Source organism: Notamacropus eugenii, chromosome 5 (genome assembly GCF_028372415.1).
Source record: "Notamacropus eugenii isolate mMacEug1 chromosome 5, mMacEug1.pri_v2, whole genome shotgun sequence".
Lineage (NCBI taxonomy): Eukaryota > Metazoa > Chordata > Mammalia > Diprotodontia > Macropodidae > Notamacropus > Notamacropus eugenii.
Window position 1 is genome coordinate 6,320,439 of NC_092876.1, and position 21,332 is coordinate 6,341,770.

Genomic DNA, 21,332 nt, shown 5'->3' on the forward strand with positions numbered 1-21,332 from the left:
CCAAATACTATTCCAAGGGTGCCAAGCCTGCTGAGTCCAAACCCAAAGATGCATTTACAAAAATGCAATCTGTAAACTGGATGATTCTGAGACGGGGTCCCCAGGCTTCCCCAGACTCCCTGCCCCAGGGTGCAGGCCACCAAAGCCGCAGAACCCATGAGGTAGAGAAGTCTGGGGGTATTAGGAATGAATGAAGGCTGGGCACGTGGTCTCAGGCAGGAGAGGGGAGGGGCATCCGGGGGAACCGGGTCTCTGATTGGAGAAAGGGAACTAGTGACGCTGATTGGTCGAAAGCTCCAAGCACCGCCTTCTCCCTCCGCCTCCTGTTGAACGCATGCGCATGGCGCCTGTCAGCCATTCTGGCCTTGGTGCTGGTGATCGTGTTGGGAAGTGGCTACCGGGAGAGGGGAGGCAGGTACTGGATTGTTGGGGTGAGGGATGAGGTGGAGGGAGCCCAGGGGAGCAGCGCTGAGTGAGAACCTCGCCAGACTGGGAATGAGGTGGTCGTGAGCGGGGAAGAACCGAGCGTGCGCAGAAGCTGAACTGCGGTTCGGCCGGACTGCACATTCTGCTGCCGTGGGCGGGGCGAGTGTGGCAGAGACTGAGCATGCGCAGGAGCTGACCTGTAAGCGGCACTTGGGGCTGCCGTGGGCGGGGCGAGTGTGGCAGAGACTGAGCATGCGCAGGAGCTGACCTGTAAGCGGCACTTGGGGCTGCCGTGGGCGGGGCGAGTGTGGCAGAGACTGAGCATGCGTCGGGGTGAACAGCTGGATATTGACTTCGTGGTGGGCTCCCTGCCGGCGGAGCGCGAGGTGCGTTGGGGTTCCCTGGGTAAGGCTGAGGACGGGCACGGGCACGGGGCGAGGGGCGCTAAGGCTGAAGGCCAGAGAGGGAAGGCGCGCGGAGCCGGGGAGTTGGACAAGGGGAGAGCGAGGTTCGGGGGAGTCGGGGATCTTGGGGCCCCCAGCCTGTCCTCTTCCTGTCTCACCTGGAGGGCAGGCTCCCCAGCCCCTGGCACACAGTCAGCGCTTACGAAGCGCCTTGGGTGAGCCCTGGGTGGGCAGCGGGACAGCCGCTTGGGCCCAGCATGAGTCAGGGGCTGGAGGTGCCGGGTGATCTCAGGGTGAGGAGGACCGTTCCAGGGGTGGGCACGAAGCTGGGCAGGCTGCGGGGAGGCAGGAGGACCCTCCCTCGGTGTGTGGGCACACAGACCAAAGCTCCAGCTCGGATCGAGCCCTGCTTCCGATGCCCCTGGGCCAGCCGTGATGTCTGTATTCAGGAGGCCGGTGCCTGGACCTTCCTGCTGAGAGCGACAAGTGGGCGCTGTGCTCGGGCATCTCGAGCCCCCTCCTGAAGGTCTAACAGTAACACCTCGTTGTTTCATGGGGCTCACCCGGGGCCCTTTGAATGCCCCACGCTTCCAGTGTCCTAGGTTTAAGCTTTCTTAGGATGAGACTGTTGGTCCCAACATGAGCCGCTGTTCGGAGTTCAGCTCACCAGGCGCAGATCAGCGACATCCCATCTTATTGAAAATAGTCAGGAGGTTTCAAGCAGTTCTCTGTGGTCCTTAAGGGATCAGGGAGAATTGATCAATAAACATCCCTTACGTGGCTTCCGTGTGCCAGGCAGGTACCCAGAAAGATCAAAGTGAAGCCTTTACCCTCAGGGTATTTAATTGGAGAGATACCATGAAAACAACTGAAAACCACTTACTGGGAAGAAAGCCTCGGAGTGGGGTAGGTGTGACATGGCTGGAGAAGGGCAAGTGTCCTGATTTAAAATGGGAAGAAAATGAGATTGGTCAATGATGGGATGGTGATGTTGAGTTGGATTCAGAGCAGATGGTGGATTTTCCAGATTTTAATCTATCGTTTGACAAAACTTTTCATTCTGTTCTTGTGAAGGAGATGGATAGGCAGTATTTATGCATGGCAAGGTGGGTGTGACCAGGCTGACTGTTCCCAAAGAGTCCAACCATTCATTACTGGTTCAGGATTAGCTTGAAAGGAGAGCTTTGTGGTCCTGCCCCACGAATCCTCTGTGACTGTTTTTTTGTTTTTTTCTCTTTGTATCCCTAGTGCCCAACACAGGACCTGGCACATAGTAGGTCTTAAATAAAGACTTTTTTGTTGATGGATTGGCCTAAACAACATTTAATTGTTAGTTTGTGGAAGGTCTTGGCAGTCTGCTGATCCAGTTCTCAGATGAGAAGAAGCTGCTTTGTGTCCCTGGGCTCTGTCTCCTGGAATCTGCTGTGTCCACTGGCCTGAAGGTGGAACTTCAGGCAGCTCTTGTCCATGGCTCTGTCTCTGATTCTGGGTGGAGGGGACTCTTCCTTGGCTGCACTGTACGCTTTCTCAGTACCAAGGTTGGGAATAAAGTGTGGTAGGGTGGAGGGGATGGGGATAGGATCTTTCTAGTTCATTGAATCTAGGAGTTTTGTGATTCTGTTCATGGTTCCTTTTCCTTTTCTAGCTTTGCTTTCTGAGGATGCTGTGCTTCCCCACAAGTGGAGCAGAGAAAGAAAGGACTGGCTCTTGGGTTCCTGACTACTGGGATTGAGGTGAGTTGGAGTTTCCTTTCTTTCCTGATGTGCCATATGTAGTCTTATCCCACCTGTCCCCTCTCTGACCTCTTGTCTGGATTATTGCAGCAACATTCTCATGAAGCTCCCTGACCCCCAATCAAGCCTGTGCATGCCTTCCAGCTTAATCTGGCTGCTATTAAAGACCTTCCCCTGTCTCGCCACAACCTTCCTTTCTCAGCCATACAGCTACACTTGGGCTAAAGTCTGCTCCTCACTCTTAATATCAATCTCTTCCTTCCATAGCCATTTGCTCTCAGGAGCATTATGTTGTCATGGAAAGCCAGCCCTGAAATCAGAAAACTTGAATGTAGTCCTGATTCTGCCCTGTGGGCTCTGTGCAACTCTGGGCTAGTCAGTCATTTATGCCATCTGGGCCTTCGGTTCCCTTTCTGTACAATGATCTATCTGCTTGTGTCTGACCTTTCTGAACCAAATCTCCATGAGGTTTATCTTGAGTATCTTGGTGATAATCGCATGATTCATCACAGATTTTTTGAGAGTATCAGAAACATCCTAAAAAATGCTGCAATAAGAAATCATTTTTGGATGTGGCCCCATGGCCAGCACTCTCTTTTTCTAATGCTGTCTCTCTCTGTTGTTGACACTGTGTGTGAGACCCCCAGACTGGAGAGAGGTTCGGTGAGATTAGACCCTCTCAGGCCACCATCTTGTGCCCAGTGGGGCACCTTGATTAGCCTTTTGTCATGCTTTTCCCAAGTCTTTCCAGAGCATTAAGATTATCTGAATGCATGGGACAGGAGTAGATTGCAGGTGTTCTGAAAAAGATCTAGTGGTTTTAGTGGACTTCGCGATCAGTAGGGGTCAGTACTTGTGATGCACTAGTGAGTGAGGCTTGAGGTGTGTGAAGATGGGCAGTGTCCAGGACTAGAGAAGTGATAATCTGTCCCTCTGTCTGTCCTCTGCCCCTTGCCAGACTTTGTCTGGAGCATTGTGTTCAGATTGCCACCATTGACAAAGGGCATTGAGAACCTGGAGAGTGCCCAGCGAAGGATGATGAAGAGCCTTGAGTCTATGTCATGTGAGGCTCTATGAAGCAGCAGGGCCTGGTGAGCCTGAGGCAGTGGAGCCTCAGGTGGCCACCAGGGCCACCTTCGGGTGCAGGAAGGAACATCGAGTGGAAGAGGGGCCACATTTGGTCTCTCTGGCCCCAGACGTTTTTTGTCCTTCCTTCTCCAAGAGGAACACGACATCTGGAAGGTGCTGCTATGGTTTATGATGAATTAAATTTGAATGAGGGAGGGTTGTGCTGAGTCACCAGCCTCACTTTCTCTTCTGCAGCCATCTGGCTTCAGTGGTCAGATAAAAATCAGGACGCTGGGAGATGCGCCCCACCCCTCAGGCTGGAACTGGGGTCTAGGAGGTAGCTTTTCAAAGAAGCAAGTTTAAGCTTAAAGGCAAGGAGGGGTCCTAGCTGTCAGAGAGGTCCTTGCCATGAGAGCTCTCCGAAAGGGGAATGGGCTGCTGTGAGAGGTCGGGGGCTTGTCTGTCCTCAGAAGATGTTCCTGAGCAGAGGATGGATGTCTGGTTTTTGGGTATGTTATAATGGAGTTTCCTTTCTGGGATTCTTTGTACTAGATAGCCATGGAGGCATCTTTCAATGCTCACACTCTGATTAGAATTTCAATTATGTACAATTGAAAATCTTTTGCATGAATGAAGAACAATGAATGTGGCCTATGGGAGCATTAGCTGTTTTGGCAGACATATTCTTCTCTTGATACATAAAGACCTTGCAATCCACAAAATTCCCCTGGTATTATTGATGTGACATGGCTTTCCCAGCCTTTATGGTTTTTTAAAGCCAGAATGTAAGATTTTTCGTTTTTCCTCGTTCAATTTGATCTCATAAGATTTGGTACATTGATCTAGTCTGGGGAGATTTTTTTTTTTGTTTTAAATAGTATTTTATTTTTTTTCCAATTACATGTAAAGACAATTTTTAACATTTTTTTAAAATAAAATTTTGAGTTCCAAATTTTCTTCTTCCCTCCTTGGCCTCCCTCCTCCCTAATATGATAAGCATTTTGATACAGGTTATATATGTACAATCATCTAAAACATATTTCCATATTAGTCGTGTTGTATAAGAAGAAACAGAACAAAATGAAAAAATACCAAAAAATAAAGAAATTGAAAATAGTGTGCTTCAATCTGCATTCAGAGTCCAACAGTTCTTTCTCTGGATGTGATTGCGTTTTCCTTCATAAGCCCTTTGGAATTGCCTTGGATTGCAGAGAAGAAGCTAAGTCATTTATAGCTGATCATCACGCATTGTTGCTGTTACTGTGTATAATGTTCTCCTCGTTGTGCTCATCTCACTTTGCATCAGTTCATCTAAGTCTTTCTGGGATTTTCTAAAAGTCACTTGTTCATCCTTATTTAGCCATTCCCCAGTTGTTGGGCATCCCCTCAATTTCCCGTTTTTTGCCACCACAAAAAGGGCTGCTATAAATATTTTTGCACTTGTGGATCCTTTTCCCTTTTGTACGATCTCTTTGGGATGCGGCCCTAGTAGTGGCATTGGTGGGTCAAGGGTTGTCTGCCCCTTGGGCATAGTTGTACCCTGCTCTCCAGAATGGTTGAATCAGTTCATGACTTGTGATGTTTTAGGGTCTTAATTTGGCAAGCAGTATTTCTGTCCTGTTGTTCAGAATAACAGAGCATCACTCATTTCCATCGCCTCCCTCCTGAGGCCGCTCTGGACCCTTCTCTCCATCCCTGGCTGCTTGTGGCCCCCTCCTCAAGTTACCTGGTAGTTCTTTGGCGTACACTTAACTGGTACGCATCATTTCCTCTCGAAAGGAGAGGTCTGCTGTTGCCTAAAGTGGCAGGCCTTTGCCCTGCTGTTTAATGAGCTTGCCGTCCTCATGATTTCTCAGCCCAGAGCACCCAGAGATCCCCCGTCTCCTCTAGGGATTGTCTTCTTATTAGAATGTAAACAAGCAGTCTCATTTTTGTATTTATACCCCTAGCTGTGGACACAGTGCTTGGCACTTAGTGAATATGTAATAGAAGCTTTTCCATTTCTTCATTCATTCACAGTGTCTGGCACATAATAGTGCGTAATAAATGCTTGTTGACATGGCTGAAGACAACAAGAGATTATGACGTACCTACTCTGACAGGTGCCATGATAGATTCTGGGCATCTAAAGACAGAAATAAAAGAATCCCTCCTTCACAGGACTCATTCTCTTGTGGGAAAACTTTCCTTTTAAGCTAAAACTGATACATCAATGATGAATTTTTGGTCTGAGTCAAACATTTGGGTGTCCCAAATTAAACCCTCTCTCAGGTTTTGAATAGATAACTGATAGACTTAGGGTCCCAGAAGAGGCATGGGAAATGAAATTCTTAGCACAAGTACAGAAGATGGACAGGAGGAAGGTTTCACTCTTTCCTTCTTGGATAAGCAGGGTGGACAAGAGTGAAAATCGTGATACAGAATGCCCTTAAGGCAAAAAAGGAAATTGAGTCAACTCCCATTGGATGATGTCGGCCTTGTTTACAGGGTAGCTGGAGTGGGCATTTGGGCTTTAAGATGGTGAAAAGCTTTGGATAGATGGAGTGGAGAATGTGATAAGGAGGGATGAGGGTCATCACTAGTTGTGAAGGTAGCTTGAAGATGTCACATGCCCCACCATAATTCCCTTTTAAACTCTCTTTGGAAACATTTAGCAGCCCAAGGATAGCAGTAGAGAAAGGTGAAGCAGAGGTGAGCCAGACTGCGATTGACATGGAAGGAGGGCTTCAGGACGAGGGAATCTGGAGTCTGGGGCAGACGGGGAAGCTCCGAAGCAGGATTGATCTCCTTCATTACTTCTTCTCCACAGCGTGGGCCTTCTCAAGAGCCCGCCCTTTCGCAGGACAGAAGCACAGAGAAGGAATGACTTCTGGGCTTCTGACAGCCAGGTCCCAGGTGAGTTTAGATTTTCTTTACAGAAATTCTGTGTCCTTTCCCTTCCTTTGCATGGTCTGGGCTTGTCCAAGGTCCATGCACAGCCCTGCGCCTCAGGTATTTTCCCTTAATCGCTGATAAAGAGTTCACTGGATCTCAGGAAGAAGCTGTAAGGGAGTAGTTTCTTCCACATGCCCAGCAAGGGGCACTCTGCCGGTGGGTCATCCAGGCCTTCCTGAGAACCTCTAGTGAGGAGAGGCGACCCCATGAACCATCCCACTTTCCTTTGGATCCCGTTCATCTTTCCTTAGGCTACACTGACCCAGTGTTCTCAGTAAGTTCCAGTCATTGCTCTGACTTCTCATCTGGGGGCAAGCAGCAGCAGATGTTTAATCTGTCTTCTACGTATTAAATGTCAAATACTTGAAAAGAACTTTTCTGTTTCCCCCCCAAAATAAGCTCTAGGCCCTAAAGTGCCTAGTTCCTTCAGACCTTTCTCCAGAGGCAAGACTCAGTCATTCCCCATCCTGGCTTTAGTCCCTCTTGTGGCACCAGAACTGGGGACAAGTTCGTAGGTAATTTGATTGGAGACGTGTCACTCAGTGTAGGGCAGCATGACTCCTCAGACTCCATACCATGTCATGACGGTGTTCACCTGGAGTGAGCTCCCTGTCCCTGTGTGTGTTCAGCTGGTGTTTTTACTCCCATTGAAGTCATTCCATCTCCTGCAGTTGAACTTCTTCATTCGATTCAGCCCAGGGTTCTAGCCTGCAAGATCTTGTTTAACCCTGCCATTCATTGCATTAGCTGTACCTTGCAGAGTGATTTTCTTGTGGCTCCCTTTGGGAAATTATTAGTTGGTATGAATTTGATCATAAAGTGAACTTCTCTTCATGGGACAGGGTTGAATACACAATGAGGCACATGGTAAACTGGCTGCATGGAATGTAGAGATCAAAGAGACAACCATTGAGTCCACCTGTACCCAGAAGAGAGTCCATGCTTGGCCATCTCTGACAGGTAGTGGTCAGCCTGTGCTGTAGCACTCCCTGAGAAGTAGAGTCCTCCAGCCCCGAGAGTCTGCTGCGCTTTGGAGAGGCGCACTGGGCTTCTGTAGGAAGGATTTGCTGATGTCAGACCTGGAAGTGCCTCTTTGCGACTTTCCCTTCTGCCCTTATTCTATTCTGTGAGGCCAAACATAATAAATCTAATCTCTCTCCTATATGAAAAAATCAATCAGAGACTCTTCAGTGACCTTCCCAGTACAGAGCTGGCATTTAGAGACGTTCCTGAGCCGGTGCCCACCTCTCCTCTAGCTACACTGGCCTACCTGAATGGGTCACTGCTCCTGATGCCATGCTTTTGCACCAGCTGAGCCTCATGCTTGGTTTGCTTTGCCCCGGCATCCCTGCCTTCCTCTGAGCCTCCACTCAGATCCTGTCTCCTGCTCGTGCCCCTTGCCCTCTTGGCTTGCTTTCCAATCTGCAGGGATCCTGTATATACCCAGTTATTTCCTTGTCTCCCCATTGGCATGTGCATTCCTTGAGGGCAGAGGCTTGTTCTGCCTGTTCGGTGCGCCCTGGTTCCCCTCGTTCTTGGTGGGCCCTGGCCCCCCTTGTGCTTGGTGTGCCCTGGCACCAGTCCCAGCAGCATGTGTGCCCGTAGTACCTGGGCCAGTGCTAAGGGGTCAGGAAGAGGTGCCTACTTCTGTAGAGCAGGGCTTCTTAAACTTTTTCCACTCAGAACTCCTTGGCCCTTCTTAAACCATGCTTCACGACTCTATATGGGCTTTAAGTTTGAGAAGGGCAGCTGTAGAGGCCCCTCCCTGCCCCCTCTGGCTTCATTGCTTTATGTAGCAATGTCCTGGAAGACTTGTTTAACTTGCCACCTATTTCTTTTTCTTTTCATGCTTCTGCTATGTTTCTAATGGCCTCCTCCACCTCCGCCTCCTCCTCTTTATGTCCTTGCCTCCAAACCCCCTTGTCCATTCCCTTTTCACTCTGCCCACCTCCTCTGCTCTCTTGCTCCTCCTCCCACAGCCTTCTCTGACAGAAGCCAACCAGTCAGTCAGTAGTTAGTGTGGAGTATTCCAAACCCTCAGTGATGTGAGACCCGCTCTCACACACCCTGCCAACTTCGTGGGTTTTCTGTTGATTGTAAGTGATGGTCTTTACATGGGGTAATGCATTTACTCTTTCAGCATCCAGTGACATTCAGGGATGTGTCTGTCGACTTCTCTCTGGAGGAGTGGAGACGCCTGAGCCTGGCCCAGAGGGTCCTGTACCGGGACGTGATGCTGGAGAACTATGAGAACCTGGTGTGTGTGGGTAAGGACGGGGCAGCCCCTGTGCCTCGGGGCTCCTGCATTCTCCCCTCTGCCTGCCTCCTGAGGGCTGATGGGCTGCTCTGAGTTTTTGTTTAACGTCCAAGAATCATATATGCATATGTAGACGTAAATATACATATACATGTCTGTGTATTTAATGAATATATACGTGTGTGCACATAGACATGTTTATATATGCATGTGCATGTTTGTATGCATATAAATATAGACAGAGATGGGAGAAAGAGAGAGTGCAAGGGAAAGGGTCAGGCAGAGAGGGAGGCAGAGAACAGGAGAGGGAGGGAGAAAGAGAAGGAGGAAGAGACTGATGGACAGGGAATCCGATCAGTGGGGGAGGGGTCAGGATCCTTGCTCAGACCCATGGGAGTGCCATGGCTTCCTTCAGCTCCTCTGCATTCTATACTTTCAGTCACACTTCTTGGTAAAGTCAGAGGGCAGATGCCTGAAGATGTGCAAAGATCCCTGCCTCTCTTAGCAGGCCAGGGATCAGATGGCTGCATTTTCTTTTCAAGCTCCTATCAGATGTGTGACCTGCCTTTGGACTGGAGTAGAACGTAGCAGAACGCAGAGTGTTAGTGGTCCTAAAAAGAGGCCACGATTGAATTCTGAGAGCTCTCCGTCCCAAAGCCTTTCCTCATTGTATCTGCAGGAGGAGCTGGGCTTCCAGAGTCCAAACCCGATGTGATCTGCCTGTTGGAGACAGGAGCAGCTCCGTATAAGCCAGTGGGAAAAGTCCCAAGAGGTATCTGCCCAGGTGAGTGAATGACAGAGAAGCAGAGAGGATTGGGGGCCTTCAGACTGAGACACATCTGAACGATTGGCCAGGAATTCTCAGAGCCCCAAGGCACTGGGGGAGGACCTTGGGCACCGGCTTCCTTGTCTGTCTTCATCTCCCTTGAGCAGAAACTGTTGCTGCTGTCTATCTGTCCCCCCTTGCCATTCTTATAGAAAGTGACATTGCCTCTGTGATATTTGGGAAAACTTTTAAAAATTTCCATCCAGCATGCTGCTTTGGGAGTAATCTTTCCCTTGTTTTCATTGGTCACTCCCAGGCATCGGTGGATAAATGGTTAAAGGAAATGAATAGATAATTTTCAGAACAGGCAACTTACATTGTGAATAATCTCTTGAAATAGTGTTCATCCTCACTGATGTTCAGGAAATGCAAATTAAAACATCTCTAAGGTCTAAATTTGTGCCTGATACATGGGCAGAAATAGCAGTAAGGAATGAAATGAAGACTGGGAGGCTTATGCAGAGAAAGGTGCATTCATCCATTGCTGGGGGAGTCATCTCCTGTTTCTTTTGTATTTCTGAGATTCCCAATTTCATATAACACAGGTCATTTCAAGATGCATAAAGCCAGTCCTTAATTGCTTCACACAGGGGCTTTTCCCCAATTTTCTGCATCTTTTGAATAGTAGTATTTTGAAAGAATACTTTTCCCGTGAGGTCTTTTCTTTTTCCTTTCTATGACATCCTGTACATGGATTTTGCTCAGTGGATCTCAAGATCCTACGGTTTGAATAGTATGAGACTTCTTCCAGCAGGTAGCTGTTTTCTTTTCTAGTCCAACGGACCTCCCTTCTCTGCTGCACGTGTGAGAGAATTAGCTGCTTACTTCTACACGGCCTTGCCAATAAGGATTTTCTTTTCAATACTTCTGGCCAATCTAATGGGTATAAGGTGGTATCTCCTGAGAGTTGTTCCCTCTGGATTTTTTACAGCTGTTGGAGACTTCTAAGAGTATTTCAGATGGTTATTGAAAATTTGTGTCTTATTGAGAAATTCACGTTATTTTGTTATTTCACCCCCTATCTATTGAATACCAGATCCTTCTTTTATAAATTCGTTTCAGTGCCTTCTGGATTCTGAATATCTTTTTAAATGGTCCTCTAAAAGTAATTTCTCCTTTAGTCTTATTAATTTTATTTTGTATGTCAATCAGCCAGCATTGATTGAGTACGTTCTACCTGCTGTGCCCTGTGCCAAGGTCTGAGGATATTTTAAAAAGGGCCTTCCATTTTAAAAGAGGGCACATGTGAATAATTAGATGCCTAGTTAGGGACAGGGACAGCTAGGGGCACAGCGGACAGAGTGCCAGGCCCAGAGCCAGGAAGGTCTGAGTTCAAAGTTGGCCTTAGACACTTATTAGTTGTGTGAGCCTGGGCATTCCGTGCACTTCTGTTTGCCTCAGTTTCCTGATCTGTGAAATGTGTGTTAATGATACTAACGATGATAATAGTGCCTCCCTCCCAGGAGTGTTGTGAGGACCCAATGAGACACTAATTATGAAGTGCTCAGCACAATGCTTGACACACAGTCAAGGCCAGATAAATGCCAGCTGTTGTCGTTGCCAGTGTTACAAGATCTGTACACAACAGATGGAAGGGCTCCAGTGGCTGCTGGACCAGCAGAAGAGGGGGTTTGAGCTGAATTTGGGAGGAAGCCAGGGAAGCTAAGAGGGAGACATGGGGGAAGTTGGAGGAAACACCTGGGCCAAGAGATGGGAGAGCCAGGAGGCCAGTGTCACTGCCCGGAAGAGGATGGATGTGAAAAGACTGGAAAGGGAGGAAGGGGGCAGGTAGTGAAGGGCTTTGAGTGCCAAGCAGAACATTTTGTGTTTGCTCTTGGAGGTGATAGGGAGCTGCTGGACTTTGTTGAGTAGGGGTGTGACATGATTAGACCTGTAGTTTAGGAAGATCCCTTTGGTGGCAGAAGGGAGGATGGGCTGGAATGGGGAGAGACTGGAGGCATGCAGACCCACCAGCAGTGTTGCAGTGGTCTTGGAATGAGGGGAGGAGCAGGAGAGTAGTTGAGTTAGAGAAGAGGAGACCTTTCAGAGAGATGGTGCAGAGATGAAATTGGCCATCCTTGGCACCATATTGGATGTGGAGGGTCAGAGAGAGTAAGGAGTCCAGGAGAGGAGTCTGAGGGAAGTGGCTGAATGGTATTGTCCTCCACAGTAATAGGGAAGACAGGAGGTGAGGGAGGGTTTAGGGTTTTCTACTTTGTCTCCTGGACATTCAGTTGGAGATGTCTGAAAGGCAGTTAGAGATAGGAGATTACAGGTCAGCAGAGAGATTTGGGCACGAGAGGTAGATGTGATAATCATCTGTAGAAGTAGCAGAAGGCACCTGAATGACAGGAGATGGGGAAGAGGGAGCTTACAGCAAATGGTCTGCATTTTTTCTGTAGACATGTAAGGCAAAGTTCTCAGCTGAGAGAGTAGGTGGATGGCGAGCCCTGGGAAGTCTGAGGAGGATCTGCTGCGGGGAGCAGAAGAGAGAGTTGATTAGGGAGATACAGTAGAATTGCCTGGCAGCAGTGAGGGCCCAGTGGAAGGTGTGCAACATAACTGCACAGCGGGCTCAGGCAGCATGGCTGCATGATTTTCTCCATCTTGGTTCAGCAGCATGTGTGTAAGAGTGAAAGCTACAAATGGTGGGAGTGAGTGATTCAAGGCTAAGGCTTGGCTGGGCATAGTTGGGGATGTGATGAGGGAGCCAGGGGTTCAAGAGAGGAGGGTAGCGTAGAGTTGAATTGTTTCACCAGGAGTCCAGATGTGGAGAAGAGGAGAGAGTGGCTAGTGCAGGGGAGATGGCCTGGGAGAGGACTGAGGGGTCAAGGGTGTAGAGGTCACGGTGAGGATGAAGAGCAGTTATCTAAGGGGAGGCTGAAGGAGAGGTGAAAACCCAATAGATTATGGTTGGATGGGGGGATTTCAGACCTCTTGAACATGGAGGTGGTACATTTGTGGGTGATGGCAAGATCCAGGTGTGACCATCTTTGTGTGTGGCTAATGTGGGGTAGCAGAGTGGCTTGTGGGAAGTGAGTAGGTTGAGGACTTGAGAGGTTTGGGTGTTTGTAGAGAGTCATTAGGTGTGTTGAAGTCCTCTGGTGGGAGGGCAGGAGTTGGGGAAGAGAGGAAATTGTGAAAGCGTGTTTGTTGCCTTTGGAGCAGGCATTCCAGAGAGCACAGCGAAAGGGGTAGCTTTGTAGTAGAGGGTTGTGGGAGTCGGGTTAAGGGAATGGGGCTTCAGTAATGACAGTGGGGGTTCATTGTCACTGAGGGGGAAAGTATGACCTGATGAGAGTTTCTCAGTCGTTGAAGAAGGAGGCTGTGTAGGTTGTCATCATGTCGGTGAAGGGGAAATTCTCTATTTTCTTAATTTGTACGGATATGTTTTGTTTTTACATGATTTTATTTTCTAATATCTCTCTCCTTGTTTCTCTGTGGGGAAAGCTGTCATTTAGAAAAGAGAACAAAAAAGAAAGAGGAAACAAAATACCTTCCAAAAGTAAACTCACATCCGCCAAATCTGGCTTTGTATGCTGTGGTCCTCCCCAGAGGCCCCGCCTTTTCAGAGAGGGTGGGGAGGCGAGGTATGTTGTTTTACTGGCCCAGCTTACTCCACTCAGCCTCTGTCTTCCTTCACCTCCCGTACTCTTTATGTACATTGTTGTCCAGGTGCTGTAATGTTCCATTACAGCCAGGTCCTGATCAGTGTGAATGAGGAACCCCTCACAAGTGGTCACATTAGTTGAATTTGCCTGCATGTTTCCATTGGGCTGGAACTGTTTACCATATTTCTCCATAATTACAATGTCCAATAGTTTGAATTCGGATCTGTGTGACTCTCTCAGGATTTCTCATTCTCACTAATGGGGAACCTTGCTGTGTTCCAGCCACTTACAGTTTGTTGGGCCATTCTCTAATTCTTGGCAGTTATTTTGTTTCTGGCTTTTTGCAAGTGCAAAAATGGCTCCTATGAGTATTTTCATATACATCAAACCTTTGTTTCTATTTTGTTTTTAACTTTCTTGGGGGATACTCAGCAGGGGGGAGATCTCAGTGAAACTGCAGCCACATTGCGGTCACTTTCTTAGTATAATTCTAAACTGTTTTCCAGAAGGGTTGAGCTAATTCACCACCATCATGTTAACGGCTGTCTTTCCATGACTGTCACCATATAGTGACTGTCACCATCTTCTGTCATGTCACCAACATTCTGGGGGTGAGATGAAATTTTAGAGTTGTTTTGGTTTGCATGTTGATGATAAGAATAATATTTTCTCTCAAGTAATTTAGAAAAATCTTTCACGTGTTTATTAAAGTCTTCATTTCTACGTTTTAGGACGTTTGTTCATATTCTTTGACCACTTAGCCACTGGGGAATTGCCGTAGGTGTGAGGCATCCATCCGTACACATGCACAAACATACACACATTTAATTTCCCAAACATCTTACCAGAGTAAGAACGTTTTCCCCCTTTGGCCTCTTTTCTTCTTATCCTAATTACATTGATTGTGCTTGGTGCAAAAACTACGATTTTCCATAAGAGTAATTATCTGTCTTGTTTTATCTCTTGCATCGCCTTTGTCCTTAACTTGGCTAAGACTTCTTCCTCTGGCTGTGGCTGTGAGAGGTCACTCATCTGCTCCTTGCCTGCTTTTTCATGTCATGTGTGTGAAATCTTTCATGTTCTGCTTGCACGTCCAGAGTGCAAATGTTGGTTTCAGTGAAGTTTCTGCCTGGCACTTGTTATTGGGCAAGTTCTTCCCCAAGTAGTTTGTGTTCTTGGATTTGTTCAGTTGTTTCTAATCCAGCCATAGCTAGTCTGTCCCTCTGACCTCTCTTCTGTTTTTTAAACAGTGCTTAATGGTTTTAAGGAGGAAAACTCCTAAACAATCATGGTATACAGGAGATTGTAAAAGACAGATCAATGTAGACAGGATAGATAGATAGACTGGATAGAAAGATGGATAAATAGACAGACAGATAGACAAACAAGATAGACAAAGATGGACAGACAGGATAGATAGATAGATAAATAGACACAGACAGAGAGATAGATGGATGGATGGATGGATGGATGGATGGATGGATGGACAGACAGACAGGATAGATAGACAGATAGACAAACAGGATAGACAGATAGATAGATGAACAGACAGGCTAGAGAGGTAGACAGATAGATGGACGGACATGATAGATAGACAGGTAGACAGACAGAAGGGAAAGGGAATAAGCATTTGTATAGCACCTGCTGTGTGCCAAGCCTGTACTCAAAGTGTTTTTACAAATAGTGTCATTGGCTAGATGGAGTGTCTATAAATTAAGTGTTTACTATGTGGGGGGAGTAGGCATGATGGCTAGAGTGGAGCCAACATAGAGATTTTAGAAGTGTAGCTGTTTCATTGTAGTTCAGAAGGAGAAGCAGCTCCTGATTGTGGCATCTGCTTTGCTAAGAGCTCATGCAGACATGTGAGAGCAGAAGGTGTCCCAAGAATACAAGTGCTATAAGAACACTTTTGGCACAAAATGTTCCATGTCTCCAATAGTAAGAAAAATCTAAATCAAAAGAATGGCCAGTGACAGCACTCATGGAGATAGCCCATCTGAGAGTGATTGTGGAGACGTAAGGTAAATGAGTAGACAGCTGGTCCAACTCTTTTGGAAACTAGTTTTGAATTATGTGAGAAAACTCACTAAACCACTGATATCCTTTGACCCAGAGACCCCACTGCGGAGCTTCTATGCCAGCAGGGTCAGTGGCAGAAAGCAATGTCCTCTATGTCAGAGTATCATTTTCTGGTCACAGAATACTGAATGCGAAATAAATATGCATTGCTTGGGGAATTTGGAGTGTGATAGATAAATGCAATGGAAGATTATTGTAGAAGATTATAAGGAATTGCAAATATGAACAATGCAGAGAAATGTGGACACTCTGTTGTGAAGTGGTATAAAGGGAAGAAAACAGTTATCGGCACAGGATTATACTGATAATATACTATAATAATAATATAATATATTATAATAATATACTATAATAATAATACCCCATGATAATACTCTTATACATGATACCATGTTGGAGCTGCCCATCACTGCTTACTGAGATTGAGCAATCATTGTATCGTATAATAGATAATAAACCGCACCTCTCAGTACAGAGATGAGGGACTAGGGATTACTGTTTTTGTTTTTTGTTTCAATATTTTTTTTTTTATCATGAGAGAGGGTTCACTTGAGAGGGCAGAGTGTGAAAGGCAAAGCTGGACAGAAAAAAAAGAAATAAAAAGTCTTTTGAACAATATATATTTTGCTTTTAGGTCAGATTTTATTTCAACCGCTGTAGGTATTCAAATGTATACCATGGAATGGTAGAGAAAATGAGAAAACTAAGCATACAAAATTTTAAAAAGAGATTAGAAGTGATTGTACATGTCTGTGAGCTTCCATGATTTACGGCAGACGTGATGCCTACATCTTCATCCCTGTTTTCATCTTTTTTATCTTTTCTGTCTATATAAGTTCCATTTGCAGTGATGGATGATGCATCTTACAACATAGTTGTAGTTAGGGTGCATAATGTTCTTTTTGACCTGTTTTCTTCACTCTACATAAGTTTTCCTATATTTAATGGAATGCTTCATTTTTTGTTTTTACTGGCACCGTATTATTTAACTCACTTTACCTCATTTAGCTAGTCTCTGGTTTCCACTCAGACTTTGGTAAATGTCGAAGAACACATGATGGAGAGAAGGTGTATGACTGTAAGGAATGTGGGAAAACCTTTGTTAAAAGGTCAACACTTATTGAACATCAGAGAATTCATACTGGAGCCAAACCCTATGAATGCAATTCATGTGGAAAAGCCTTCACTTGGTGGCGAAATTTTATGGAACATCAGAGGACTCATACTGGAGAAAAACCATTTGAATGTAATGAATGTGGGAAAACTTTCCGTCGAAGGGGAACCCTTCTTAACCATCAGAGTAGTCATACTGGGGTAAAGCCCTTTGAGTGTCAAGAGTGTGGGAAAGCCTTCAGTCAGAAAGGGCTCCTTGTTAACCATCAGAGGACTCATACAGGAGTGAAGCCCTTTGAGTGTCATGAATGTGGGAAAGCCTTCTGTCAGAAGGGAAACCTGATGAGCCATCAAAGGACTCATACTGGGGTGAAACCATTTGAATGTGAAGAATGTGGAAAAGCCTTCAGTGAGAAGGGTACCCTTATTAGACACCAGAGAATCCATACAGGGGTGAAACCCTTCAAATGTAATGAATGTGGGAAAGACTTCTGTGAGAAGGGCACCCTTATCAGCCATCAGAGAATTCATTCTGGAGTGAAACCCTTTGAGTGTAATGAATGTGGAAAAGCCTTCAGTCGGAGAGGAACCCTTGTTAGCCATCAGATGACTCATATTGGAGTGAAACCCTTTGAATGTAATGAATGTGGGAAATTATTTGGTTGGAAAAGACATCTTATTAGTCATCAGCGAATTCATACTGGAATGCAACCCTTTGAATGTGGTGAATGTGGGAAAGCCTTTAATCAGAAGGGACTTCTGATTAGCCATCAGAGAACTCATACTGGAGTGAAGCCCTTTGAATGTGCTGAGTGTGGGAAAGCCTTTAGTCAAAAGGGAAACCTCATTAGACATCAGAGGACCCATGCTGGGGTGAAGTGCTTTCGGTGTCATACGTGTGGGGAAGCCTTCAGTCAGAAGGGAAACCTCATTAGACACCAGAGAACTCATGCTTCAGTGAAACCCTTTGAATGTCATGACTGGCAAAGCTGTGGCTTAGAAAAGACTTACTGAATGTAAGAGAGTTTACAATTGGGAGAAAACTTGCAAATAACGTTTAGAGTTCATTATCTAAATACGCAGGCAACAATAAAGAATAACTATTCTTAAAATAATTTCCATCCTTTACATTTTGACGAATAAAAATGTTTAGGGTAATTTTTATGCAGTGGTAACAAAATGGCCCTCTTTGTTTCTCTGTGACTTTTGGAACTTTACAGTTTATTTTTTCAAGGATGATTTGATTGCTGTTACCCAGTCTGGGGAACATCATGCTCACTTTGTTTCCTTTCCTTCACACCACTTTACACAAAAGCAAACAAGGGATTAGGGCTCCTAACTTGGGGAGGCAAACTTGACCCCAGAAGGATTCCTCATGTGTGGTGGATGGGGATCCCTCAGTCAAGAGAAATGGGGTGGGCAAAAAGAGGGGAAGGTAGCATTACTTAGGAAGACAGACTTGGGTGATGATCGATAAGGCAGGAAAAGAAGCCATTTTGTCATTGGAGTATACTGCAGACCACCTGTATACGAACAGGAACTAGGTGAGTAATTCAGAACACGTCCCAAGTATGCTCCAGAGATCTCTGCTGTTTAGAATTCCAAGCTTCCCTCAAGACTCAGCTCCAATGTTCCCTACTGCAGGAGCCCAGGGCCAGCTGCTAGTGCCTTCCCCTCCAAGGTTACCTTACACCTACTTTATATGCCTTTTTTTTTTTTTTAATTTGGAGGCAGTTGGGGTTAAGTGACTTAGCCAGGGTCACATAGCTTGTAAGTCTCTGAGGCCAGATTTGAACTCAGGTTCTCCTGATTCCAGGGCTGGTGCTCTATCCAATACAGTGCCATCTAGCAGTCCCCACTTTATAGGTATCTTTAATGTACCTATTTGTACCCGTCAGTAGTCAGCCAAATATTCATTAAGCCTGCCTGGGTCAGGCACCGTGCTAAGCACTGGGGCTATAAAGAGGCAAAGTAATGAAGGAGACAACAGGCAAGCAATTATACTAATTATGCAATTATATATATATATATATAGTATATAATATATACATTATATATAATTATATAATTTTACAATTATACGAAACATGGGAGAAATCGGACATAGTCTGCAGAGGGAAGGCATTAAGGGGGACCAGAAGAGTGCTCTGGTAGAAAGTGAGACTTCCATTGAGATGTGGAGAGCAAACCCACGAATTCCCATTTTTGATGTCCATTTTCATACCTTTTGGACCCTTGTTACACACTGCCACCTAGTGTGTCTTAAGTGTATACCAAATAAATTCCAAGAAAAAAATAATACTATTATACTCTGCCTTTTAAGCACAAGTCTACCAGAAACAACTTTATTTAACATTCTTCTTAAGCCAAGCCTGTTCTTGCTTAGAGAAAAATGTCCAGGCCGACACAGACCCTCTTTCCCCCTTAGGTCTCTCTACCCTAAGATGACTCGAGGTAATATTGATAGGAATCTTGAAGAAGGAAAAATGTTAAAATACTACTGAGTTAACAGTCCCAAACAGTGAATACTCAGTTCCTTCCTGAACCCTCCCCTCCCCTCTAGGACCAAGTGGCTAAATTCTACATACAAACAGACACTCTTTTCTACCAGCTTCAGGTTTTGAAGTTTTGGGAATGAGGTTTGCCATCAGCAAGGGGGCACACTGGGTAAATGTGCTGGAGCTGGAGTCAGGAGGATCTGAGTTCAGATCTTGTTTTAGACACTTCCTAGCTGTGTCACCTTGAGCAAGTCCTTTAACCTCCATCTGTCTCAGTTTCCTCATCTGTAAAATGGGGATAATAGCATCTACCCACCAGGGTTGTTGGGAACATCAAATGAGATAACATTTGTAAAATGCTTTACAAACCTTGAAGTGCTATGTAAATGCTAGGCATTATGTGATTTTTACATTAATATGTAGAATTTACCATAAATAAACTCCTGTCGATGCAGAGCATCACTTACTGTGAAAATCACTTGTCACTGAATTTTTTGAGTTACGAGACCCAAGAATCAAACCCATTCCTCATGCTCTAGCCCCACAACTCATTCCACTGCCCGTCTTCCATAGGCACAGATCATGCTGACTTTCTGACCACACTGTCTGACTAGCCTGACCTTTTAAAAAATCAGTGTATTGGTCCTTCTCTAGACTGCACAGGACCTCTCCTACTTTTCAGGGATCATCCGACAGTCCCTTGCAGCACATGACAATTAGACCAACAGAGGGAGGAAAAGAGGCATTTTGTCATTAGAATCATCTACAGCCCAGATGAATAGGTGACAGTGTGGGACACACTTCACAAAAAAAAAAAAAAAGCACAGTCACATGATGCTGTAATGATGGGAGACTTCAACTATCTAGTCAGTCATTAAACATTTATTGCCTACTTTGTGCTAAGCCCTGTGCTTAGTGCTGGGGGTACAAAAAGACACAAGACAGTCCTTGAGCTCACAGTCTAATGGAAAAAAAAAGCCCCAAGCAAACAAACTATATTTAGGACAAATAGGGAATATTTGAGAGAGGGAAGGCACTGGAATTAAGAGGTGCTGGAAAGGCTTCTTGTAGACGATGGGATTTTAGTAGAACTAGAAATCAGTAAAGCCAGTAGGCAGAGATGAAGAGGGAGAGCATTCCAGGCACAGCCAGAGAGAATGCCAGGAGCCAAGAGATAGAGGATCTGGTTTGTGGGAAAACCAGGTGAGAGTCATTGGATGGAAGAATATGTGTGGGGAAGCAGGGCTTTGAATGCCAAGCAGGATTGTATCTTTGCTCCTGGAGGCAGCTGGGGGCCAGACATCTTCTGGAGCACCCTGCCTAAAACAGCATCCAATGATCACCTAGGCTTCCTTGATGCCCATTTCATACTTCCAAAGGTAGAGGAACCAACAAGGGGAAGTCCTACATTTATGTTCTCTAAGAAGAATAATAATGGGAACGTTGGACAGTAAGTGACCATTTTCTCCTAGATGTTGTGATAGATGAGGAGAGGAAAACTAGGCACAGACTGACATGCCGCTGAGATTTGGGGAAAACTTCCAAAGGGACTCTGAGAAAGGCAAAGTAGAATCTCAACAACTCAGATTCTAAGTCAGCTTATGAGTGTGCTGTCTGGGGTAGTAGTCTAAGCATGCCCAATTTGGGTAACATGGAGGTGCCCTTGAGGAGCCTTTGGAGCATGTCCAGACTGTCCTGGTTGCAGCAGAAATGAAATTCTGAAGGCCCAAGAGAAATAATGGCAAATGAGGAAGAAAGCCAGGAATTATCTAGATCCGCTGCTGTGGATGCCAAGGGAATTAATTCTTCAGTCAGCCAACCAAAACGGGAACAAAAAGACATGTAGGGAAGATGGGAGCAAGGGCAGGAAACAGCATTGCAAGAAGGATGACTGATTGGTACAGAATGTGTCCAGAGTGCTAAACCTCAGAATGAGGCTGGCTAGAAAAGCTGAGGACATCGAAAAGGTTTTAAAAAAAAAAGCTAAATTGGGGAATAAAACAGACTGTAGATTGCGGTTATGGAAATCACTTGCGTCATTTTACATGAAAACTGCACCCATCCCATTTCTTTAGTTGGGCAGTGTCTTCTGTCCTGGGATCAGCAGTGGTTGGCCCTGCGTGCGAGTGAGCTGATGGTGAAATCGATCTTTCCTGTGATTGGGTTCAAGGCTTCTTACTAATGTTGTAGGATGCTGCCTTGATGTGACCTCTAGAGGGAGGCTTTTCCCTTCTGCTCAGCAGGGATGCTCTGGGGGTGCCTGGCTTGATAAAGACCTCCCGGCTTTTGCTCACCACAACACCCACAGAGACTGGTGAATAGTGACTACCCTCATATCTCTGTCCCAGGGACAGGAGGCTTAGGGTCCATGGAACAACAGTTA

General features: G+C 45.8%; 1 protein-coding gene across 8 annotated transcripts; it reads left to right on the forward strand.

Moving 5' to 3' along the window:
- Positions 1-437: 437 nt before the first annotated feature.
- Positions 438-19,424, forward strand: LOC140503253 (uncharacterized). Of its 8 annotated transcripts, none has more exons than XM_072607051.1 (7): positions 438-812; positions 1,626-2,347; positions 2,476-2,563; positions 6,441-6,526; positions 8,706-8,832; positions 9,502-9,606; positions 16,369-19,424. In XM_072607051.1, exons 4-7 carry the CDS (start codon positions 6,494-6,496, stop codon positions 17,463-17,465), a joined length of 1,362 nt encoding a protein of 453 aa, XP_072463152.1. In that variant the 5' UTR covers positions 438-812; positions 1,626-2,347; positions 2,476-2,563; positions 6,441-6,493; the 3' UTR covers positions 17,466-19,424. The 8 variants fall into 8 exon arrangements, with proteins under 8 accessions (XP_072463152.1, XP_072463156.1, XP_072463157.1 ...); XM_072607055.1 differs by having other exon boundaries at positions 2,079-2,347; XM_072607056.1 differs by having other exon boundaries at positions 2,165-2,347.
- The last annotated feature ends 1,908 nt before the right edge of the window (positions 19,425-21,332 follow it).

Excerpts from the sequence above, each read along its gene's own strand:
- LOC140503253 (XM_072607057.1), top strand. The coding sequence starts at position 6,494 with ATGACTTCTGGGCTTCTGACAGCCAGGTCCCAG. Across the intron at positions 6,527-8,705 it reads TTCTGACAGCCAGGTCCCAG|CATCCAGTGACATTCAGGGA; the intron begins GTGAGTTTAGAT and ends TTACTCTTTCAG. Across the intron at positions 9,607-16,368 it reads CCCAAGAGGTATCTGCCCAG|ACTTTGGTAAATGTCGAAGA; the intron begins GTGAGTGAATGA and ends GTTTCCACTCAG.